General features: G+C 37.1%; 1 protein-coding gene and 2 long non-coding RNA genes across 4 annotated transcripts in view; 2 read left to right on the top strand and 1 right to left on the bottom strand.

Annotated features, from left to right (window-relative positions):
• LOC121878542 overlaps window positions 1-1,414 on the top strand; it is a 43,904-nt gene extending 42,490 nt beyond the window's left edge. Inside the window, exons 5-6 of the long non-coding RNA XR_006091176.1 lie at window positions 678-761; window positions 1,281-1,414. This is a non-coding gene — a long non-coding RNA (uncharacterized LOC121878542). The remainder of the gene's footprint in view (window positions 1-677; window positions 762-1,280) is intronic.
• On the bottom strand, window positions 352-13,054 carry LOC121878541. 2 transcript variants are annotated; one of them, XR_006091175.1, is made up of 4 exons: window positions 12,937-13,054; window positions 9,277-9,375; window positions 4,942-5,056; window positions 352-2,066 (listed from the first exon to the last, which is right to left on the bottom strand). It is a non-coding gene; the product is annotated as an uncharacterized LOC121878541 (long non-coding RNA). The 2 variants fall into 2 exon arrangements; XR_006091174.1 differs by lacking the exon at window positions 352-2,066 and having other exon boundaries at window positions 4,796-5,056.
• A 1,624-nt stretch (window positions 13,055-14,678) lies between these two features.
• Window positions 14,679-21,130, top strand: LOC121878413 (guided entry of tail-anchored proteins factor 1-like). The gene is made up of 4 exons (XM_042384639.1): window positions 14,679-14,751; window positions 17,747-17,912; window positions 19,159-19,346; window positions 20,413-21,130. The coding sequence occupies exons 2-4, from the start codon at window positions 17,747-17,749 to the stop codon at window positions 20,560-20,562; spliced, it is 504 nt and encodes a 167-aa protein (XP_042240573.1). The 5' UTR covers window positions 14,679-14,751; the 3' UTR covers window positions 20,563-21,130.
• Window positions 21,131-21,892: the final 762 nt, after the last annotated feature.

The following is a 21,892-nucleotide window of genomic DNA, read 5'->3' on the forward strand; positions in this document are numbered from 1 at the left end:
AGAGTAGTAACTCTGCCTTGTTCAACTGAACATGCCGGTCCCCAGCCCGGATAAAGGAGGGCTACTGCAGTGTTGCATGATCACTACTTCATAAACTCTTCATTTTCAGACCAATTTATAATACAAGGTACAGTAACTTATATCTTATCAAGAAGACCATGTTTACTGTATATTTACCAAGACCATCAATGTAATATTTTAGCTTTTTATAGATGAATAGTATCGAAAAATGAGATTTACATAGTCACTTCCACTTAATGGTATCTTCATGTTTTGACTGTTTAATATTGCAAGACTAACGATGAAGTACAGTATATTAGGTTTCGTAGACAGGAAATCTTAAAAATAAAAGGAATTTTATAGTTTATTTTTATTATACACTACATACTCTGCTTATGTTAGTTTGATAATAGTCCAGAAGTTTGATACAGATTACTAAAGAACGTGTCAACTTGCCTTATTCTTCTTTGGGTTATACCCGTGCTGTCTAGGTACTTAACAGTTTACTAGACATTCAAGTAGTTCTGGTATCAATTTAAACCTTCATTATGTATAGTATTAGTGTATGTAGGAGGAAACCAGAACTTGCAATGGTTGTGAACATCACACTAGATAACATTTTTCTTGCATCTAGATAATGCTAGTATTGTGGTAATGTGCTCATTTCTTCTCGGCAGATACGTTGTGATGGAGGCGTCTTCACGATTTCACAATCTATCCAGTATTTCCTACTTCAACATTTTTAATGGACTCCACTTAAGGTTAGTTTATTACACTAGACATTAATGAGTCTCTCTCTCTCTTATGTCAGGTTTTGGTCATACACGAGATTTAGTTTGATCCAGTAATGGAAGTCTTGACTTTGTTAATAATTTTGACCTGGTACAGTACAGGGGTATTTCTAAATTTATTCAAGTGACCAAATCTGTTTAGAACTGCATTCATCACTTCCACCACTTTTCAAGATACTAACCTTTTGGGCAGGTGTGGGTGCGATATTTGCTAGGTTTACAACGTTCAACACCCTTCTCACATCTGTCCCAGGCTGGAGTTTGGGCCCCAGGACAGCTTTGCAAGATACACACACTACCACCAACACCTACTGTATTTCGGTCTGATATCAAATTATTTCATTTCAAAACGTTACAACTTTAAACATGACCATTGGATTTCAAAGTCTTAAGCTTTTTTGCATAACAAAGTTAATTTATAGGTTGTACATAATAGTACATTTATAATTTGAATTATAATTTTACAAGGATTTCTTTTCTAAATTATAGGCAAAACGAACTTCCATTCAACAACTGGTGTGCAGTGTCCAGATTGTCAACATTCCGTAATTAAAGTCCCTACTGTATTCTACTTCACGTACTATGTATATATTACTTTCAAAATAATAGTATGCATACAGAGTCAAAGACTTAACTACACTGAAAGGAGATATTACAATGCCATCTGAAGGTACAGTCCTATGGTCATCCTTTTAGTTTTGATTTTACATACCCAATACATCTCTACATGGGCATTAGTTTGTAGCAGTTCTACATAGGCGGGCACTCGGATGTCAATTAGTGATTGATAAGTATACATAGGCTATCATGTTGGCATCACAGGATCCATATACTTTACACCTCGCCTTCAGGTTTCAAGTTCAGCTTACAAGATCATTATTATTCTACTTTTCCAGAATCGGAGTATAAAAAATGTCAAATTTATTCAGTGTATTTGATTATGAACATATATTGTATAATGAGAGCCAACAGTATGTTCCTAATCGATACAAGTGCCAACCATTACACTATATAGAGTATACCTTATTTTAATCTATGTGGCTTGACTCGAGGCTTACTTATACATTCTTAAATATTACTTAACTGTACTTTCAAATATTTTCTTAATTGTATAAATAAATTTGTGCTTAAAAAGGTGGAAGTCATGGTGTGGGTTGTGGGATGGTTGACAGTACAGTAGAGAACAGTCACTGAGGTCATCTTGCTTTCACATCTGGTACACCAATCACCTGTGACAGCTGATGTACTTGAAGGCCAATGGAGAAGTGACAGAACCTTGAGCAAGATTTAATGCCCAGCATGTAACTTCAGCCTCATCAGTTAAGTTACTTATACAGTATATCTTGGCTAGTACAGTCATCCCATAAACCACTCAACACTGTGCTCCTACACTGGGCAGTGGAGGGTGTGTGTGTGTGGGGGGGGGGCCTGGCTGACAGTGTGTGTTAGAAGGCTCTGGAGGATTGTGTTGGAACGGCTCTTGAGGACTGTGTGTGTGTTGGGACAGCTCTGGAGGACTGTGTGTGTGTGTGTGTTTTGGGATTGCTCTGGAGGACTGTGTGTGTGTGTGTGTGTGTGTTGGGATTGCTCTGGAGGACTGTGTGGACTGACTGTAGAGACTGATATTAGAGTAAATATACAGAACTACATGCCTATTGGTTATTGGAGAAAATTAGTTGTAGTGTAGTAGTAAATATAGCGAGTAAAGCAAGTTGTTGTGGGTTGGTTTCAACTAACTTCACTAGCCTAACTATCCTAACTTAGATCAAACATAACTAACCTAGACTGAACCAAATCAATATTAAGCTATCTTTTATACAAAAACCTATGTCTTATCTAATGTATTAAAGAACAATAATTCAAATTATATTATGAGCCACTTAAGTTTACCGATTGTCAATACAGAAAGTTAATTTTCAAGTTGGATAAAACTGAGATTTTTGTAAACCATTAAAATTTGATAACTTGTGTACAGTTGGAGTCTATTTAAGTAGAGGTGGTCTAGTGGTAGAAGGATATTGTATGTTTAACCTTTTTTCTACATAAATAACAACTCTAAATATATTGCAGGTTACAGATGATGTACTTAAAGGCCAACAGAGAAAGATACAGAACCAACCTTGAGCAAGATGTAACACATGTTAATTCATCCTCCCCAGTTAAGTTTTGTCTTTGATGGCTAAACCTAAAAACCACTGAATGTCGTTGAGAAGGAGTGGAGGGGCGCTCGTACGTTGGGCAGTGGTGGTGTGCTCATAAATGGTTAATAGTGAATGTTATAAATTTAGGAGTAAAATGGCATGTACTTTGAAGGAATGTTGTGGATGATGCCTGTGGGAAGACTGCTGCAGCCATAAGAGAGCAGGAAGGCTGGTGCTCACTTGTAAAGTATTACAGGAGGGTGCTCAAGTGTATGGATATATGTAAGGATGTAAGTATAGAATGCAAGAAATTTGGGGGTAAATGTGTTTTGTTAGTGTTAAGTTAATGTTAATTTAGACTTGTAATAGTTACCCCTTCTTAGTTTTCTGTGATGAAATATAATAGTTACCTCTTAAACCTTCTTCTTCCTCTCATCAAAACACAAGGGAAAGATTGAAAGATAGAGGGAAGAAACAAAATTCGAAGGGGTGGTTTTTTTTTTCGCCCCTATCCCCAGCCCTGCCCCCTGAAGCCAAGTTTTCTTATATTACTTTAGGATGCCACCATTTTGGCGAGCTACATGAATTTATGTAATTATATATTTAATTACAGTAATAATCAAATAACACTTTAATGCCATTGTAGTGGAATTCTCCCCTACAAACGCTGTTTGTCGCTGAGTAGTCGACCCCACCAATTCCCCAGTGTATGCCTCGTGGTCTGGGTCAACCAGCGCCGCCATACATCACGGAGCCGGGGTCAACTACTAAGCCACGCCTACCCCCGCTATTTAAGACCTGACCTGGTGGTGACCTGACTTTTTTCTACCTACACCAACTAGCCAGCAACACCTCCGCCTGCCTGGCGGTCCTCTCTCCCGCTGGCGAGCATGGCGACCCACAAGCTGCCCTTCTCTGAGCGTCCTCACCAACCAGCTCTCTCTACATCACGCTTGTAACCATGCTGCCTTCCCAGCGCCAAGCTGCATTGTACATCCAATACAACATGTATATAGAGAGCACATTGTGAGTTTCCTTTCTCCATCCCATCCTGAGTGTGAACCAAACAATCTCATACCCCACACCATATTCTATTTTATAATTACAAATTAATGCAATGATCTTATGAAAAATACTTTCACAAATACTAGTGAAATTATTTAATATAATTGTTTTATAGGATGAAATATAATAGTTACCCCTCCTTAGAGTTCTGTCACGAAATATAATAGTTACCCCTTCATAGTGTTCTGTCATAAAATATAATAGTTACCCCTTAAACCTTCTTCTTTTTCCTCATCAAAACACTAAACCTTCTTATTATTCTTCTTCCTCTCATCAAACCACAAGGGAAAGATTGAAAGATAGAGGGAAGAAACAAAATTCGAAGTGGTGGTAATTTTCACCCCTATCCCCAACCCTACCCACTGAAGCCTAGGTTTCTTATATTACTTTAGGATGCCACCATTTTGGCGAGCTACATGAATTTATGTAATTATATAATTAATTACAGTAATAATCAAATAACACTTTAATGCTATATTCTATTTTAAAATTACAAATTAATGCAATGATCTTATGAATGATACTTTCACAGAAACTAGTGAAATTATTAAATATAATTGTTTTATGGGATGAAATATAATAGTTACCCCTCCTTAGAGTTCTGTCATGATATATAATAGTTACCCCTTCATAGTGTTCTGTCATAAAATATAATAGTTACCCCTTCTTAGTTTTCTGTGATGAAATATAATACTTACCCCTTAAACCTTCTTCTTCTTCCTCTCATCAAAACACTAATCCTTCTTCCTCTCATCAAAACACAATGAATTTATGTAATTATATAATTAATTACAGTAATAATCAAATAACACTTTAATGCCATATTCTATTTTATAATTACAAATTAATGCAATGACCTTATGAAAGATACTTTCACAAAAACTAGTGAAATTATTAAATATAATTGTTTTATGGGACATGGTGGTGATGTAGCCTTCTCTCACCTGGTGGTGGTGATATAGCCTTCTGTCATCTGGTGGTGGTGGTGATGTAGCCTCTGTCATCTGGTGGTGGTGGTGATGTAGCCTCTGTCATCAGTCTGTCCCTTGTTCTTCACTTCTGTAAGGTTAGATGATATAAATAGTTATATAGATTTAATGATGAATACAGTTGATAGATTGACAGACTTAATAATTGGCAAAGCCAACAGATGCTATTTACAGTAGGGTCCTTTGCTTAGGCTAGGTCTCTAATCAGTAATAGCATGTCAACAGGAGAAATAGAGAAAGTTTTCTGATCAATTTAACAAGCATTACATTGCACTTGGACTAATTGAGGTTGGCAGATCTCTTCAACATTATATATTTTGTGGTTAATACAGAAACAGCTTCATCTGTTATGTATTTTTTACTTTTAGCTATGAATTGTTTTACACTATTACTGGTTTTGATGTACTGTAGTTTGGTAACTTGTTTCAGTCTTTTATAGCTGTGAAGAAGAAAGTGTTTTTTGCTTGAATGTAAACACCAGGTACGGTATACCACAAAATTATGTTCCCTCCCTCTAGTGCCTGCCGGTTCATATCCCTAATCCTTACAAAATTTGGTGTTAAATAGTCTGGCCACAGTTTGTTGAATATCTAATAAGAGTGATTCAGACTCAGTTGCTTCACTCTATCTGTCACACTTAACATTTTCAGTGATTGAAGAACTCTGAGACCAATGTGATCTCTTGCATTCATGTCAAGAATAAACCTCACTGCCTTGTTTTAAATTTTTTTTAATTTGACTTTTAGCTTCTGTGTTAAGGCAGAGTGTAATAATGATCAGGAATAGTCTAAGTGACTTTGTAGAGTGCCAAGCAAAGTTGCTATGAGCATCAGCTGAGACATATGGCATTTCTATAAACAAATTGTTTATCCTAACATTAGTTTTACTAATTATATTATCTACAATTTATTCTCCAGATGAAGAAAGTCGAGAGTTAGTCCAAGGTATTTCACTGAGTTTACAGTTGAGATGGGTTCATTCCCACATTGTAGTAAAACTACCCAAAGTTGGACTCAGTTTGAATTACCAGTGCAGATGCCGAGTTGTAATTGGTCTCTACAAAACCCTGGGCAGTACTCAAATTCTTGAATCTAGACTCTATAGTACCAAAACATCTTCTAACACTAATCTAGGTGGGAAGCACATGCAAAGGCTACTTCAACCATAGGTGAGTTATACAGTAATTCAATTACTGTAATGATGCTTTTACTCATGTCCATACTAATGTACTCATGACAGTGAAGAGGGTGAAACAAGAAGAAAGCTGATATTCTTCTTGAAAAAACTGAGGAACTGGAATGTGTCTTCATGTTCATTGGTGAGATCATTTCCACAAACCAACAAGACCCTACAGGATCCACAGATTGGCCTTAGCACATGTACAAAGCTTTACACATTGCTCACTAACTTCTTGACATAAATCCTAAAAAGTTTTGATGAAACTGGACTCAAAGCAAAAGGAGATCTGCTTGATGTAGACTACAAGGGTGTGAATAAAAGAGAGTAAGAAAAAACAAGTCAGTGATGGTGATGTAGCAAATGATGATGACAGGCTTTCTCCAAGAGACAAATTTTGAGTAAAATCCTTTATTCTCGTGATGGATGCCCTTGAAATCAATGTGAAAAAAAGTCAGTCATATACAGTACAATAATGTTGCAAAAATAAAAATAAACAGTTGTGTGACAGTGTAAAGTTTCTGGTGAAAGACTATCCTGATGATATTGATGTTAACCTTGTTGGGGAAGTAAAGCACTTAAATGTTTATACCAAGAAAATTTTTTCTAATAAAGGATATTTATGCCACTAGAACCTCTATCAAGTCATCTTCCAAGATAAGATTCATTTGGCTTTCCCTAATGTAGAAGCAATATTGTGGCTAATAGTCACAAATTGCTCAGGAGAAAGGTAAAGTATGAAGCTGAAAAGGATTAAGAATGAACTATGGACATCAATGCTGTGAGAAAAGTTCCCTGCATTAAGCATTATGTGAATAGAAAGTGAAAAATTTGTAGCTTATCATTGGACGACTTCATCCATGACTTTGCTCTTGGGGAACTACGAAAGAAAAGTTTAAAATTTTATGTGATGTTCAACCAGAAGAGACAGTGCCAGTTGCATTACTGCTTCCATCTACCAAGGATGAAACTGTTTAATTTCTTTATATAATAGTAGGAGTAACTGGAGAACAGATTATATCAACTGTTACTCAATTCCAAACGAATAACTTCTGTTACCAAAATTGTCATGTATACTTGGAGTACACCTGACTACAGTGAGTTCTGCTATAACGCGTGTTTTGATAACGCGAATTTGCTCTAACGCGATTTATGAATAGAGGAACGATATTTGTATAACGCGAACGCTTGTTTGCTGTAACGCGATTTTTGCATACTATTTCTCCAATTTTGTGGTATTAACTGTGAATATGGTAAAGAAGAATATCTCCAAGAAGCGTTCTGGTGATCGAATTCCCGGTGATGATCGTAAAAGAAAGGATATAAAACTTAAAGAGAAGCTCGATGTTATCAACCTCAAAATCACCCTTCTCCCCCATCAAGTTTTATGTTCATATTTTTTCAAGGTAAAGTGTTACATTTACTGTATAATTTCATTATTAGATATGAATGTAACATTTATTTAGACTGTGCTATCCTTTGTGTTAGGCTAACTTCTAATTTTTTTTCGATTTCGAGTAGTAATCTGCACCTAACCCTATTTTCTCCATAAGCCCTGTTATTTCTATTACGCGATTTTCTATAACATGATATTTTACAAGAACACAACTATCGCGTTATAGCAGAAGTGACTGTAACTGTAAACTGAAGACTGATCACCTTAGACTGGTCATAGACTGGGTCCCCTTAAGCTACGCTTTGCCAACTATGTAACACTATCTTCTTTGTAACAGTATAACACAGTAATGGGAAGAACATAATTTCTCTACCTTTACCAACTGTGTATCTGTTGGGTGACTGTTACTTGTTGTATAACAACTACTTGTGAAGCTGTCATATATGTAACAACCTTCCTGGGTTGTCACCACTTGTAACAATCACTTGTGAAACATGTTACCTCATATTCTAGAAGTACTAAAATATACATAAAAGTTTATTGGGTCTTCAGTAACTTAATCCAATAGGTTCCTTTTGTATATTTATTATAAAAGGTTTCTATGTACACTTTCAAAAAGGATTATCACCATAACTTATAATCACTGTAGCTATGAGTGTTAAATGAGGAAGGAGGTTATCTTAAAGTAGCTCTTCTAAACTACGTCCGATTGATGTGAGCGTGGTAGTGATCTTGAGTAGGGACCCTCGAGGGAGAACGGAAATATATCCCACATCCTCCCTTGAGGAAAGACGGAAGCACATCAACGATGGCTCTAAATAATGTCTTCCTCTCGTCAGGGTTATCAAACTACTGCCCGCAATAGGTGGCCAGGGAGCTGGATACTTATCCCTTAACTCAGCACTAAGTGACATGACTTCCCGTGGACACACCTTATACACCTTGGTCGATCTGTGCAATGTTTTATGTAAAAGTCTTCAATTTCAAATTTGCTAGTTAGAAAATCATAAAGTATTTTATAATACAAATAAAGCTTTTTCTAAGATGTGTATGTTATTTAGATTATAAGTTTTTCATTGCATCTTTGCGTATGTATACTGTACAGTATATGTAAACATATAGTTTATAAAAAAAAGAATTATTGACCTTTATGTTAGAATGTAATACACACTTTCTCACAATTACATACTTTATTTTTTATGGTATGGAGCCTCTAAATCTTGACATAGCTTAGGGTTTCAGCATGTCTTAATACAGCCCTCCATCTAGCACTGATTGTCGTGATTATATAGTTACTACAGTACAGTACAATACAATAAATTTGAGTTTAGTGGAATTAAGTTTGGTGTAATACTGTACATTACTGTACATATTTCTACTTTAATGTTAAGCATGTCAGACTAGCCAAAGTGCAGTGCCTCTCTCCACCCACCAAGGCTCCAGCAATCATATAGGAAAATAAGTGTCCTGGAGTGTTCAGTTGCTATTATGCATTTAAAGGGTAATATCAAATGAATAATTTCTTTTTTAAAGGTACTGGATACAGGGAAGTGTACAGATGAGGTGTCTGTGTGTGTAAGATAGGTGTAAATATGGAGGAGAAAGTAGAGATGTCTAATAAATATGTTAAAGAAGAGGTACTGCATGAACCAACTTTCTGGAAAACATGTAACAACACACAAGTGAACATACTGGACGTGGCATGCTATATGTTTTACCTTGATAAGAGATGAGTTTATCTTGGGCCAATGCAGGATGAGTGAAGGAAGTGGGTGAACTTTTGACAGTTTCTCTAAAGCATCTTTGTTGGCCTTCCTCTGTCACAATAAAAAGTGAGTTAGTTAAATACTGTACAGGCATCCCTCAAGGTACAGAAGCTTGAGTAATGGAAATTCACATTAAAGGAACTAAAAAAAAAATGGAATTATCTTTGAGATACAGAGGAAAACTTCCATTAATTAGTGGGACTCTGCACAGTACAGTACTGGTATTGGTTTGCTCATTTCCCATGAAGAATCTCCACCCCAACTTATTACACCTAAAGATTAACCACCTTAATGCTATTTGTGGGGATAAGGTTAGGTTAGGTTAGCATTTGGGTGGTTAATCTTTAGGTGAAATAAACAAACTAGGGTGGAGATTCATCAGGTGATCCCACTATTACAAGGTGCAGTAAACTTGGTGGGGACCTTTCAGTCTTATACCGTGTTTTCTTTTTAATTTGTATATATGTTAAAAGTTTTATAAGGTAAGTTAAAAATTTAAAGACCAAAATATTTTGTGCACAGCAAAGTTAGCCACAGATCAAAAATGTGCAGTTAAGGGTCCAGGAATTTTGGGTGTATGTTTTAGGGCTGCAGTCTCATACTCTACCTTAAATTTCCCACTGAAATACATAGAATGATTTAACATGATTCAACACCACCCACACCTGCTGTGCTGATAGTGAAGTGAAAGAATAAAACATTAAACTTTGAGATGACTATCACAGATTCATATCATTCTTGATGGCAATCTTATTTTTTAAGAAAAATAATACTGTACGAGTATTATAACTAATTAAGATGAAAGACTTTCAAATATTATTGGTAAAGGTGGAGGAGACAGTTGCCACCAGAAATAACCTATGGATCTGACCTAAAATTTTTGGAGATAGTATTTGCATGACACTGAAAACGAAAATGGAAGCAAGAATATGCAGAAAATATTAGAACCTGACCTAACCTTATCTAACATTCTAATCTGTGGACACTTTCAACAGACACCAAAAAGAAGTTGGAGGCCTTTTAAAAGTGGTGTTATTGGAGAATGCTTAGAAAAGGCTACAGAGAGAAAAACAAATGAAGAAGTACTAAGATTAGCAAGAACTTCAAGATAAATACTTGAAATGTACAGAAAAAGAAAAATTGACGTAAAATAATCTCTATCACAATGTCAGCACAGCTCTTTCCACCTGTTCAACCATATCTGGTTATTCTGGTACTCAAAAATCAAATCTCCGCTCCCGACGCACCCATGGCTAAGACAAAAAACTCTTGCCCAATTATAAGTCTCCTATCGCTACAACCAATAAGAAACTCCCACACATGTGCTGTAGACACTTAAGAAGCCAACACAGAGGTAAGAAGCACTGCATGATGGGCGGTCAGACTGTAGTGGATTCCTCCCCTATGCCTCCAGCGCCGCCTACGGAGAGGGGGTCAACTATCTACCCACGCCTACCCCCGCCTTATAAGACCTGACACCGCTGTGACCAGCCTCTTTCTACACAGTGCCACCAGCAAGCAACACCTCTTCCTCTGCGCCAGCCTGGCGGCTCCCACACCACCTTGGAGTCCCTCAAGCCGCGTGCCCTCCTCTGGCACCCTCACCAACCAGCTCTCTCTACTCAACGTTTGTTACCATGCTGCCTACCCAGCAACAAGCTGCATTGTACATCCAATACAATATGCATACAGTGAGCACATCGTGAGTTTCCTTTCTACATCCTATCCTGAGTGTGAACCAATATCTCATAACCCCACAAATGGTGACCCCGGAGTGACCACTCAAACAGGATGGAGGAGAAACTGATCACTCTCCCAGTCTTCAAGCAACATGGAAGACTGTCTTACCCACGCAGAGGCAGCTCTCATCGGCTCTACAACTACTGTCTCTACACCGCAGGTTAGACACCCTAGAGCAGCTCTGCTACTCTAAGCAGACAGCCGCTCCTCTTCCTGCCCCAAGCACCACGTCCTACCGACCCCAACACACCCGTCCTGCCTCAGATGCCACCCCCGGCCCAGCAGTACCCCCTGCCGCTCCTCCTGACGTGACCCCTGCTCCTGACGCGGACCCACACACCCCTCTTTTCTCCCTCAGGTACCCCCTGCTACTGTCCTACACCCTGCTGCTGTCGTGGACCCTGCTGCTGTCATGCACCCTGCTGCTGTCATGGACACTCTTCCTAACGCAGCCCCTGCTCCTGACCCAGGCCCACACACCCCAGCAGGCACATCTGAGGATTCTGTACCAGTCGCGAGGGAAGCACAACATTCATCGCCTCCACAACCCTCCTTCACCCTCTTTTCTCCCACAGATCACGTGTATCTAGACAGAGTTGCCCCCCCTAGCGGCCGGCTCATCCATGCCCTCGCCATTATGTCTCACATGTGGCATGCACCGCCCGTTCTGCCTCACATGTGGCACGTAACCCTGCCAACCTCCAGCCTCCCGCCGTGCCTGGAGGGGAAGGGGAGTATTGTAGTGGATTCCTCCCCTACAAGCACCGAATCTTCTCGAATTCCCCAGCCTACGCCTCCAGCGCCACCTACGGAGCGGGGGTCAACTATCTCCCCACGCCTACCCCCGCCTTATAAGACCTGACACCGCTGTGACCAGCCTCTTTCTACACAGTGCCACCAGCAAGCAACACCTCCTCCTCCGCGCCAGCCTGGCAGCTCCCGCACCCTCGCCACCTTGGCGTCCCTCAAGCCGTGTGCCCTCCTCTGGCACCCTCACCAACCAGCTCTCTCTACTCAACGTTTGTTTCCATGCTGCCTACCCAGCAACAAGCTGCAGTCTATCCACTACAATATGTATACAGTGAGCACATCGTGAGTTTCCTTCTCCATCCCATCCTGAGTGTGAACCAATATCTCATAACCCCACAAGACCCTCTCTGTGAGATGTAAACAACAAATGGTGACACTTGTGACAGACCAAATCTAATAATATTGAAAAATTAATATCTTGGCTATCCTTAATTTCCAGCGGATATATCATAGAAGAAAAAGGTCTTAGACTTGTCTAAACATTACAAAAAACATTAATAAAAGCGAAAAAAAGACCGGTGCATGACTGAAATTTCACCCCCAATTTTTACTGATTATATTAGGGAATACTGTATTATGAGTTAGAAAAAAAATATTAAAATGGGTGAAATCATGTGCTAACCAAACCAAACCTAAGAAAACCTGACCTGGCCTAACCTAACCTATATCTTAACTCGCCTATATCTCGAAAATTACTCATTTCACAACAAAAATTAACAGAAAGAAAAGCATAATCAGTGTACAAAACTGTGGTATAACTGCAGTTTCGGACGATATGGATCTCGAGTTGAGCGATGTGTTTTTTCGACCGTTTAGACAATTTTTAGACACTTTTATAAAGTATCCCTCGCAAATTACTGAAATATGCCTGAATCATCATAGAAGAAAAGTGTCTTAAAATTTTCCAAACAATCGGAAAAACACATTGCTCAACTACTAGGGGTATTGTCCAAAACTGCAGTTTTACCAAAACTCTTAAAAAAAAACCTCATAAATACTTCACCACTGACGGTCACCAGCCGTATATTTGCTTTTGCTGCTAGACTTAAAATAAGTACATACCTGCATCTGCTGTTTCCCATACACAGGTAACATGGTACTGTAGGTGTGTGTAATTTATAACTGGCAAAGGTGACAGCTTCGCTACCAGGTAAATTTGTTTGTTTACCAATATTCTGGATTCTGAACGTGCGCATTCCTTTACCTTTATCCATTTTACCCTCTATTAATTAGGCTAAAAACGTGATTTAATGGCCTATATATATATATATATATATATATATATATATATATATATATATATATATATACAGCCGTGTTAAAAAACGTTTATGCATTAGGAAACTTCTTTCTTTATCTATCCTCGACCTCGGGCTCAAACCCAGGAGGTACTGGAGAGTAACACGCACACTATCGACTACTCTGTAGTCACTACAGTATATCAGTTAAAATCTTATTTTAGGAATAATATGATGCTAAATTATGCCTAACAACCTAAAAAAAATATTAAATTGGTCTTGACAATCGTTTCAGAATCGTTAATAGAACAATCAGCTATTACTGCACAAATCCTTGATATTCAAAGGAGGCCACCAGACTGGTGGCTGCACTTCGGCATGTCAACTACCCCCTCCTCCTGAGCGGTCCGACTAATTACCCAAATGTAGCCGCAATGAAGTCAAATAATGGTCCTATATGAATAAATCGGACTGCCAACTACTCCTCGAATAGTATTTGGTGTCACGAAGTCACAAAAAATTGGAAAACTTAATTTAAACTGAGTTAATAGATCGCGTGCTTGTACCGAGGGAGCGAGTAATTACCCAAATGTACAGTAGCCACAATGAAGTCAAATGATGGTCCTACAAGCGTAATTCGGGCTGTGAATCACTTCTCGATTATCATTTGGTGTCATAGTCACAAAAAATTGGTAAACTTAATTTAATGAGTTGTATTAGGTTAGGCACATGCACTCGATCTATTAACTCAGATTAAATTAAGTTTACTAATTTCTTGTGACTTCGTGACACCAAATACTAGTCGAGAAGTGATTGGCAGTCCGATTTATTCATGTAGGACCATTATTTGACTTCATTGCGGTTATATTTGGGTAATTAGTCGGACCCGCCGCAGGTCCAGAAAACTGTGAGGGCAAACTTTTTTGGAGTGAGAGTTATAAACTCTTGGCACAATCTGCCAGATGGGGAAGCACTTCACTCTTAAAGATCGTTACGAGGAATGGACCGTCTAGATATCTGAACGACCTTCTTATAAGACCCAATAATTTATTTACCTGATTTACTTTCTTCTCTGATTTCAAGTGTAAAAGCAATTTCTATAGATCATGTAAGTTCACTATCGGTGGGAAGGCTACAACACTGGCGGCGGCCAGAGGATAAAAGGAAAAAAGTATCACGTTGCATTGCCTGGGAGTAGTATGTGACGTCATGCGAAAACTGAGATAGGCTCTTAAAATCACTTTATATAATACTTGCAAAACTTAAAATTAAGTTTTGGTGACATAATTATGAATTTTTTACTAGTAAAATAATTATAGAAATATTTATAATAAATAAATAAAATTAAATTGAGGCACTTTCATATACCTGTAATAATACTCGTAGTCATTGCACTAAAGATGAATATGTAGGATAAACAACATCAAAAGGTTAAACATTATTTTATATTGTTTCCAGATTAATGATATCAATAATTTTTTCATAAATGGTCATGGTGAAGTATTACAGTATACAGCAGGTATGAATTAATATAAGCTCGCTATACTATTCCAGATGATCATAATATTTCCTTGAGATAAATGTACAATATACATCAGGTGCCTTCAAGAAAGCCGAGACTCTCCACTGCCTCAGCCAGGTCAATATTCTTATTATTATCGACTCTACGTATCTGTATTTTTCTGGCTAAATAAACTTCAATATCAATGTCTTGGAGGGTGAAGTAAACATTTACACTAGTGATCCCTCATCAGCTCCCGGAGGATGGTTGTGTGTCAGGCGTCATAATTATCTCTTAAAAATGTATTTATTTGTTATCACTACCGTTCTAGGGTCTGCAGGCGTTGTGCTACCCACATTCGTCCAGTATGTAAGTATCTGAATGTTGAAAGTTTGTCTGGTTGCTGAAAATAAACGTAGCCTGAGGAAATTTCATGACCCTAGTTCAATCTTTACCCGGAACACAGACCATTAACTGGGGCAATATAAAGGTAGTCCTCGTTTATTGCAAGTTTTCTGTTCCTGAAAATGCTTATGATTTGCAAAGTTACATTATGCAGAACTAAAAGTTTCCATTAGAACCAATATACTATGCGGTACTTAGGGTGATTTTTCATGCAAGAACACTTATAATGAAATAGAAAAACAAAAACATGATGTACATACAAACGAAGGTAAATATTCGCCCATTGGCTGTTCTCAGGTTTTGGCCCGAGAATTGTTTTTGAAGTTTTTCAGGGTGATTTACTCAAATCTGACCTTCATTTCGGTCAATATGCGGAAAATGTCACCAGGATCTGAATATTGAGTCATATATGGTTTGATAGAGAGAGAGAGAAAAAATCTTTTATAACGTTTCCATCGGAAATGAGGCATAGTGAAGATATAACTTACCATGTACTGTATAGCTTTTTGCACGATACTGACACTCAGATTTACATTTTGGACACTTTACAGATGATGCAATAACACCGTGAGCCCTGAAAATATCAATGGCTGCTCCATCTTTCTCCAAAACACAGTGAATAAAGTGTCAGTCAGTCAATGTGCACCCTTCTCAAACAGTATCCATCTTGAAACATCAGGAATTGAAAGTTACGCTAATTGGCTTTTGAGTATTACATCACATAAACACTCGCGCTGATTCGTGCACACGACTATGACGTTAAAGAATACTCCCACTGATTGGCTAATTTTATTATAAAATAAACTTTAATTTTCTCGTAAACTATACATTTCCGACGGAAGCGTTATTGAAGAAATAATTTCTATTAATTTTTCTTTATCTAACCATATATGACTCAATATTCAGATCCCTGGTGACGTTTTCCAAATGTTGACCTTCATTTCTTGTGCAAATTAGTGTTTTTTGCAAAAAAAATAAAATTTCATTTGAACAGAAACAGCTAATTTGAAAAAAAAAATGGAGGTCAAATTTGAGTAAAACACACCAAAAAAAAATACATAAGAAAACCTATTCTCATACCAAAAACACTAAAATACCTCACTGAACCTAACCTACTTGGAGGAGGAGGAGGAGGAGGAAAGGAGGCGACAACTGACTCTTAAGTGAGTATAACCTCAGGTAACATTGCGGGAACCTTCGGACAGCCAATGGATGAATATTATCCCAAATGAAATGCAATTGACATTTATGTCCATGTTCTCCTGTTTATAGCAGTTTGTCAACTGACCACCCACTGATTCTGGTCTTCCAGCCACACACATACCGGTACTAAATATTCCATGTTCTGCATAACACTGTCTCTCACTTGATTTAGTGTTGTCACACCAGTGTTCACACAGCCTAATAAATTTTTTGGGTAATCCTGGAGCAGATGACAATTACCAAAACACATCGTTTGATTTCGTTCAGTTTTTCTACAGATGTTCTTTGCATGATAGTAGGTAATAAAAATTATATGACAATACAGTACACACAATCTTAAAGAACCTGACCTAACCAACCAAAGAAACCTTACCTAACTTCCCAGCTGGGGTGCCTTGCCTCTTGGACCCCCTGCCCTATTAAACAGAAAGTACTTATGATATCTGGTACCAATAAAAGCAACTTCTTGTGGATAAATAATAATAATAATAATAATTAATGGTTTATTGAAAGAGCTTGGCAGCCAGAAGGCTGAAAATATACAGTTACATATTTGGGGAATGGGTTTCGAATTACAAATAATATACAAGTAACATAAGTGACACAAATAAGACATATAATAACTAGATGGGGAAAAGCTCAAACTACAGTTCATTTCAACATAGTGACAGTGCAAGGAGTAGTGTTTACTGGGAGTGAATACACTGGTTTATTACAAGTTATTGATAATTTTTACAATGGTTGGGACTGGGCTGTTCTTATAGCGATCAGTATCAGCCACAGTATGCTCGGACCAAGCGACTTGCTTGGTCCAAGTATAAACAAACAAAGAGCAGACAACAACACGAGCTGACATGGCAGATTTTTTGGCAGAATATTTACAGTAAATAATTAATTTCTTCTCGTACAAAGCACATAGAAATATAATTTTAGTGTCATATGATCAGTTTTTCACTGTGTTTTACCCTACAATATCCATCTTTCGTACTCTACCCACTACGGGTGATTTATGATCATAGAAGATGAAAAAAATAAAAAATACATATAATTCAAATAAAATGTTGTCGTATAGTTTTTATTACTTACTATCATCCAAAGAAAGTCTGTGGAAAAAAATGAATGAAATTGAATAACTCCTTCTGGTGTTAGCCATCTGCTTCAGTATTACCTAACTTTTAATTGTGCATATCAATGCAGTCATCTGTGTGTTTCCATATGGATTAAATGACTAGTTCCTTCCCACTGACATTCAAAATATGAATCCAATGTACTGGGTATTGGGGGGTGTCACGTTAACACTCGTCACCAACCAGAAGGGGCCAAACACATGGAGTGTATTTAATGAGTGTTCGTATGAATAATGGTGAAGAGGCTGTGGATGGCATAGAATAACACTCGTGGCCAGTCGAATGAACACTTGTACAAAATTATAGACTTACTACACCCATGGGCCTCATTGGTATCCCTGCAAGTCCAACTAGTGTACTGTCTTCTGAAAACTCATGCTTGTCAATATTTTCCTCAGATGCTACGTGCAATTGGAGGAGAAGGGTCAGGAGAACGCCAAATGCGTCAGGAAGTTGGGAAATTGAAACAACAGTTACAGGGCATCAGCATGGTTGACCAGTTTGCTACATATGCTAGAGTTCAACGCAAGATTAATACACAAAACCAGCAGTATAAAGAGAAGGGTAATTAGTGTTCTTAATTTGCTCATTTTCATATGTGCTTAACAATATCTCTGCAAGTTTATTAGTTTTCTGAACCTGACCGGTGCAAAAAATAAAATAAAAATAAACTCACAATGGTAACTAATTGCAGATTTTCAGTTAACAGTGACATAATTTGAACAGTGTTACTGTAACCGTGGCTAATAACCTGTCTGCTAGAGAGGAGGATGAATATGGATGTAAAATATTTTACACTGTATGTTTAAAGATATTTAACTTTCAAATATATTATGCATATCTGTCTGCATTTTACAGAACTAAAGTGTAACAAGTTCTAACATTACATATTTTTAAAATGTAATACTCATAAAAAAATATAATTTTAATTGGCAATGAATTGACTACTTTCGAATTATGTTTCCAAAAGTTATCACACTTAATGCAGGATGACTGGAATCAAGGACAAATGCACACATACATTCTCATTTTATTTGTTGTTGTCCATTTATTCTTAATGGTTTACCCATATTGCTACACACAAGCCAACATCACCCATTAGTGACATGTCCTTCCCCCCCATACATCACATAACACCATACTGTCCAGTCATTCCTACACCACTGCTTTATGGAGATTCATCCACCTCACTTCTAGTCTGACAGAAATGAAGAACCACTCAACCATCTTGAGATTGTGTGTAGGTGACAGGAGGTGGAGTGGGGCACTCCTTGAGCCCATGTGGCACCTGTGCTGAGCACTGTAGGTATAATTGAATCCAGACTGTGTACAAAAATCACATTTACTTATTTGTGTCAGTGAGATAATGCCCAAACAACCTACAAATTGAGGGCCAAGTACATATACATTTAAAGTGCTTCAGTAAAGTTTTTTGTAAATTACTGTAAAAAAAAATTAATGGCTGGCAAGATGTTAACACTGAGCAACAGTCAATCATCTGGTTCAGAAGTTAATGACTGGCAGTCACAGGGCAATTATGTTTTATTTCCCAAAAGTGTCCAGACCATAGAGAGGTTTAACCTGTACTGGCTGTGTTATTTGACTCGGTTAAAGTCTTTATTTTATTGAATGTTGGAGTTTTTACACATTTGTAAATTATGCAAATATTAAAACTATAAATACTGATCATATTACAGTAGCTGGTACTGTATCTTTTATTATGGTAATAGTGCAAGGAAAATTAAAATTTTTGTCCTTGAATGAAACCTGCCGTAATTTAATAAAAAAATGCATTTCATTAAAATTTCAGTGATGGAACGTTCTGTAGGAGAACAGCGAGTGCGTCTGGTTCTGGGAGGACTACTACGGGCTGTGGTGGGACTCTTGTGTATTTGGTTGATTTGGGAGCACCAGTCCGATCCAGTCATTTCACTCTCGCCTGACCTTGTATGGCCTCTTGGACCACTGCTGTCTTTTCCTGGGTGCCAGTTAGGACAGGTAATGTATGAATGTTATTTAATAAAATAATGGTATTAAGTTTCTAATTTTGGATGTATCTGGCAAGATATTTTTTGTCATGTTACCATACTGTATAATCATGTTGGGAACATGTATATTGTATAATACAGTATAGGCAATATCTTGGGGATGAATTAAAATGTCTGCCCTTAATAACTGGAAGTGTGAGTGCAGTATGAATGTCAGTTAACTCATTACCAACTCTTTGAAAAAGTCTTTCAACCTTTCACAACTTTGTTATTCCAACCATGTTTGTTTATTAGTACTGTACATGTCACACATTTTATTATTAGATTTTGATCAGGGTATTTTTACCTGTTTTAATTACAATATGAGGTGAGAAAATGAAATATATCCCTCTTTTCTATTTAGAAACTAAAAATTATTGTACTCAAATTAACATACAGGAAGAGAAGGAAAGTTTAATGTAAAGCTTAAATCAAGTTATATAAAAAAGACATATACCCCTGGCTGTGCCTTTTAGACAATGAAGGACAATAACTGCTGAAAGTCATCAGAGGACTCACCATGACATATTTATGAGGCATTGTGTATAAGAAGGGCAAAAAGTAAGTTTTAAGAAATTCTCTCTTGAAAATTCTGTACCAACCCTGTCCATAACTCACATAAATCTTTATTGATTTTCATCTTATTTGTCTTATATTGTAGTTTTAGGGCAATAATTACTGTACCTGTATGTATGAGAAAAAAATGTCTAACATTCTAAAATATGGCAGATCACTACTACATATGACTACCTGTATTATTAATCACTAATAATTTTTTTTAGCATACATGTGCATATGAATTTTTGCTAACACGAATAATATTTCTGTACTACTGTATATTCAGTAGGATTAAGGGACAAAAAGTTGTAATTTGGATAATTACCCTGTACTGTACTATCCTAGCAGCATCAAGATGCCTAAAAAAATTTCTTCAACTCCCCTCCTGAAATTTTGAAAAGGGCTAACTCACTTTAGTGATTTCCATGTAAAATCAATTTGGAGACAGACATGCCATTAAATGCCTTTCACTTTTACAGATAAGTGTGATGGTGTGGTTAAGTGTAGTACGGATAGTGTGCAGTCGAATAACCAGCTCAGTGACATCTAGTGCCCCAAAACCTGCTCCACAGTTGGTTACCCCGGTCTTCACTCAGTCAGCCACTCCAGTTGCTCCACCATTAGATTGAAACAGTTTGTCATGGTATTGCAAGGTGAAGCTGGTTAGTGTTTTTCAAACTGTGCTGTGTAAACCCTAATAAAACATTATACTTTTTTTCATATAGCATACAATAAATTCATGTGAATTTATATTTTATTGAGCAATGAATAAATCTTCAACCTTTCTCCAAAAAAATTATATATGGTGTGTATTCTATTCATTCTGGTCTCACTATGACGGATATGTTATCTTTTTATCAATAAATACAGTATATAAAAAGCTTCCACCGATTTTTACTGCAAGACGATTTATTTCAAACTCAAGTGTTTGTTTGGTGGTTCGCCTTCCAAGCTAATACAGTATGTACACTTGGCTATGGTAGTGATTCTTCTGTGTTAAATTCATGTTTAGTTAACAGAATTTGCTAATGTTATTATGCTTCAGTTTCTCTGTACAGTACAGTATTAATAGAAGTGTGCAACTGTATAGTGACTAACTCCAGCCTGTATATACTGTACAATGCAGTTTCAGTTAAATTGCCACCAGTGCATGTACTGTATTTCATTTGTATATTAAAATTTTTTACCTTTGGGTTATTTTTAGCATAATTTTCAACCTTTATCCCAGTTTTCTCATGATAATTAAAAAATAAAATGGAAATAAATTTGGGGAGGGAAAAATTTAATTTTGAGATAGAGTATACATAAATTATACTATAAAATGGAATAAAGTGTGCAGGAAGATTCCTCTAAATTGAATACCTGTACAATTATGCCTCTGGCAGTGAAGTGGATATTGTATTCATGAACTCCACCTTGTCCTTGGAATATTTTCCAGAGTGAGATTTAAATGGGAATAGGTTCCAGTCCCTTGTTATTCTGTATTTAGCATTTTCAAAATATGAATAAAAAGTGAAATAATAAACAATAAAAATGATACATGGCACATAAGTTCAGTCAACCAGCCGTGTGTTTGCCGTGATATCACTTGGGGCCCAGGGGACGGAATGCAGTGTTGGCTGGCTGGCGAGTGGCTACGCAGTTACAGTAGCCCACTGCCTCCACACATACACACCCATGCTCTACATTTTTCTTATCTTATAGTTTATTTTATTATATTTTCTTTATTTTTAAGTCAAATTAGAGTATTTAAGTGATTTTTCCATAACTTTTTGTTTAATTACATGTAACAATGGCAATGTACATAACCATTTCATAGCTGATTGGGAACATATGGGGATTTCTATAATTACTTATAATGGTAACTTTACATGATACTAGATGCTTTTCACACTTTTCATATGTCATTCTTGGGGACTGAGTGCTTAGGCAGTAAGTAGACTGTTGGAAACCACTCGT

Source organism: Homarus americanus, unplaced genomic scaffold, assembly GCF_018991925.1.
Source record: "Homarus americanus isolate GMGI-L3 unplaced genomic scaffold, GMGI_Hamer_2.0 scaffold41027, whole genome shotgun sequence".
Classification (NCBI taxonomy): Eukaryota; Metazoa; Arthropoda; class Malacostraca; order Decapoda; family Nephropidae; genus Homarus; species Homarus americanus.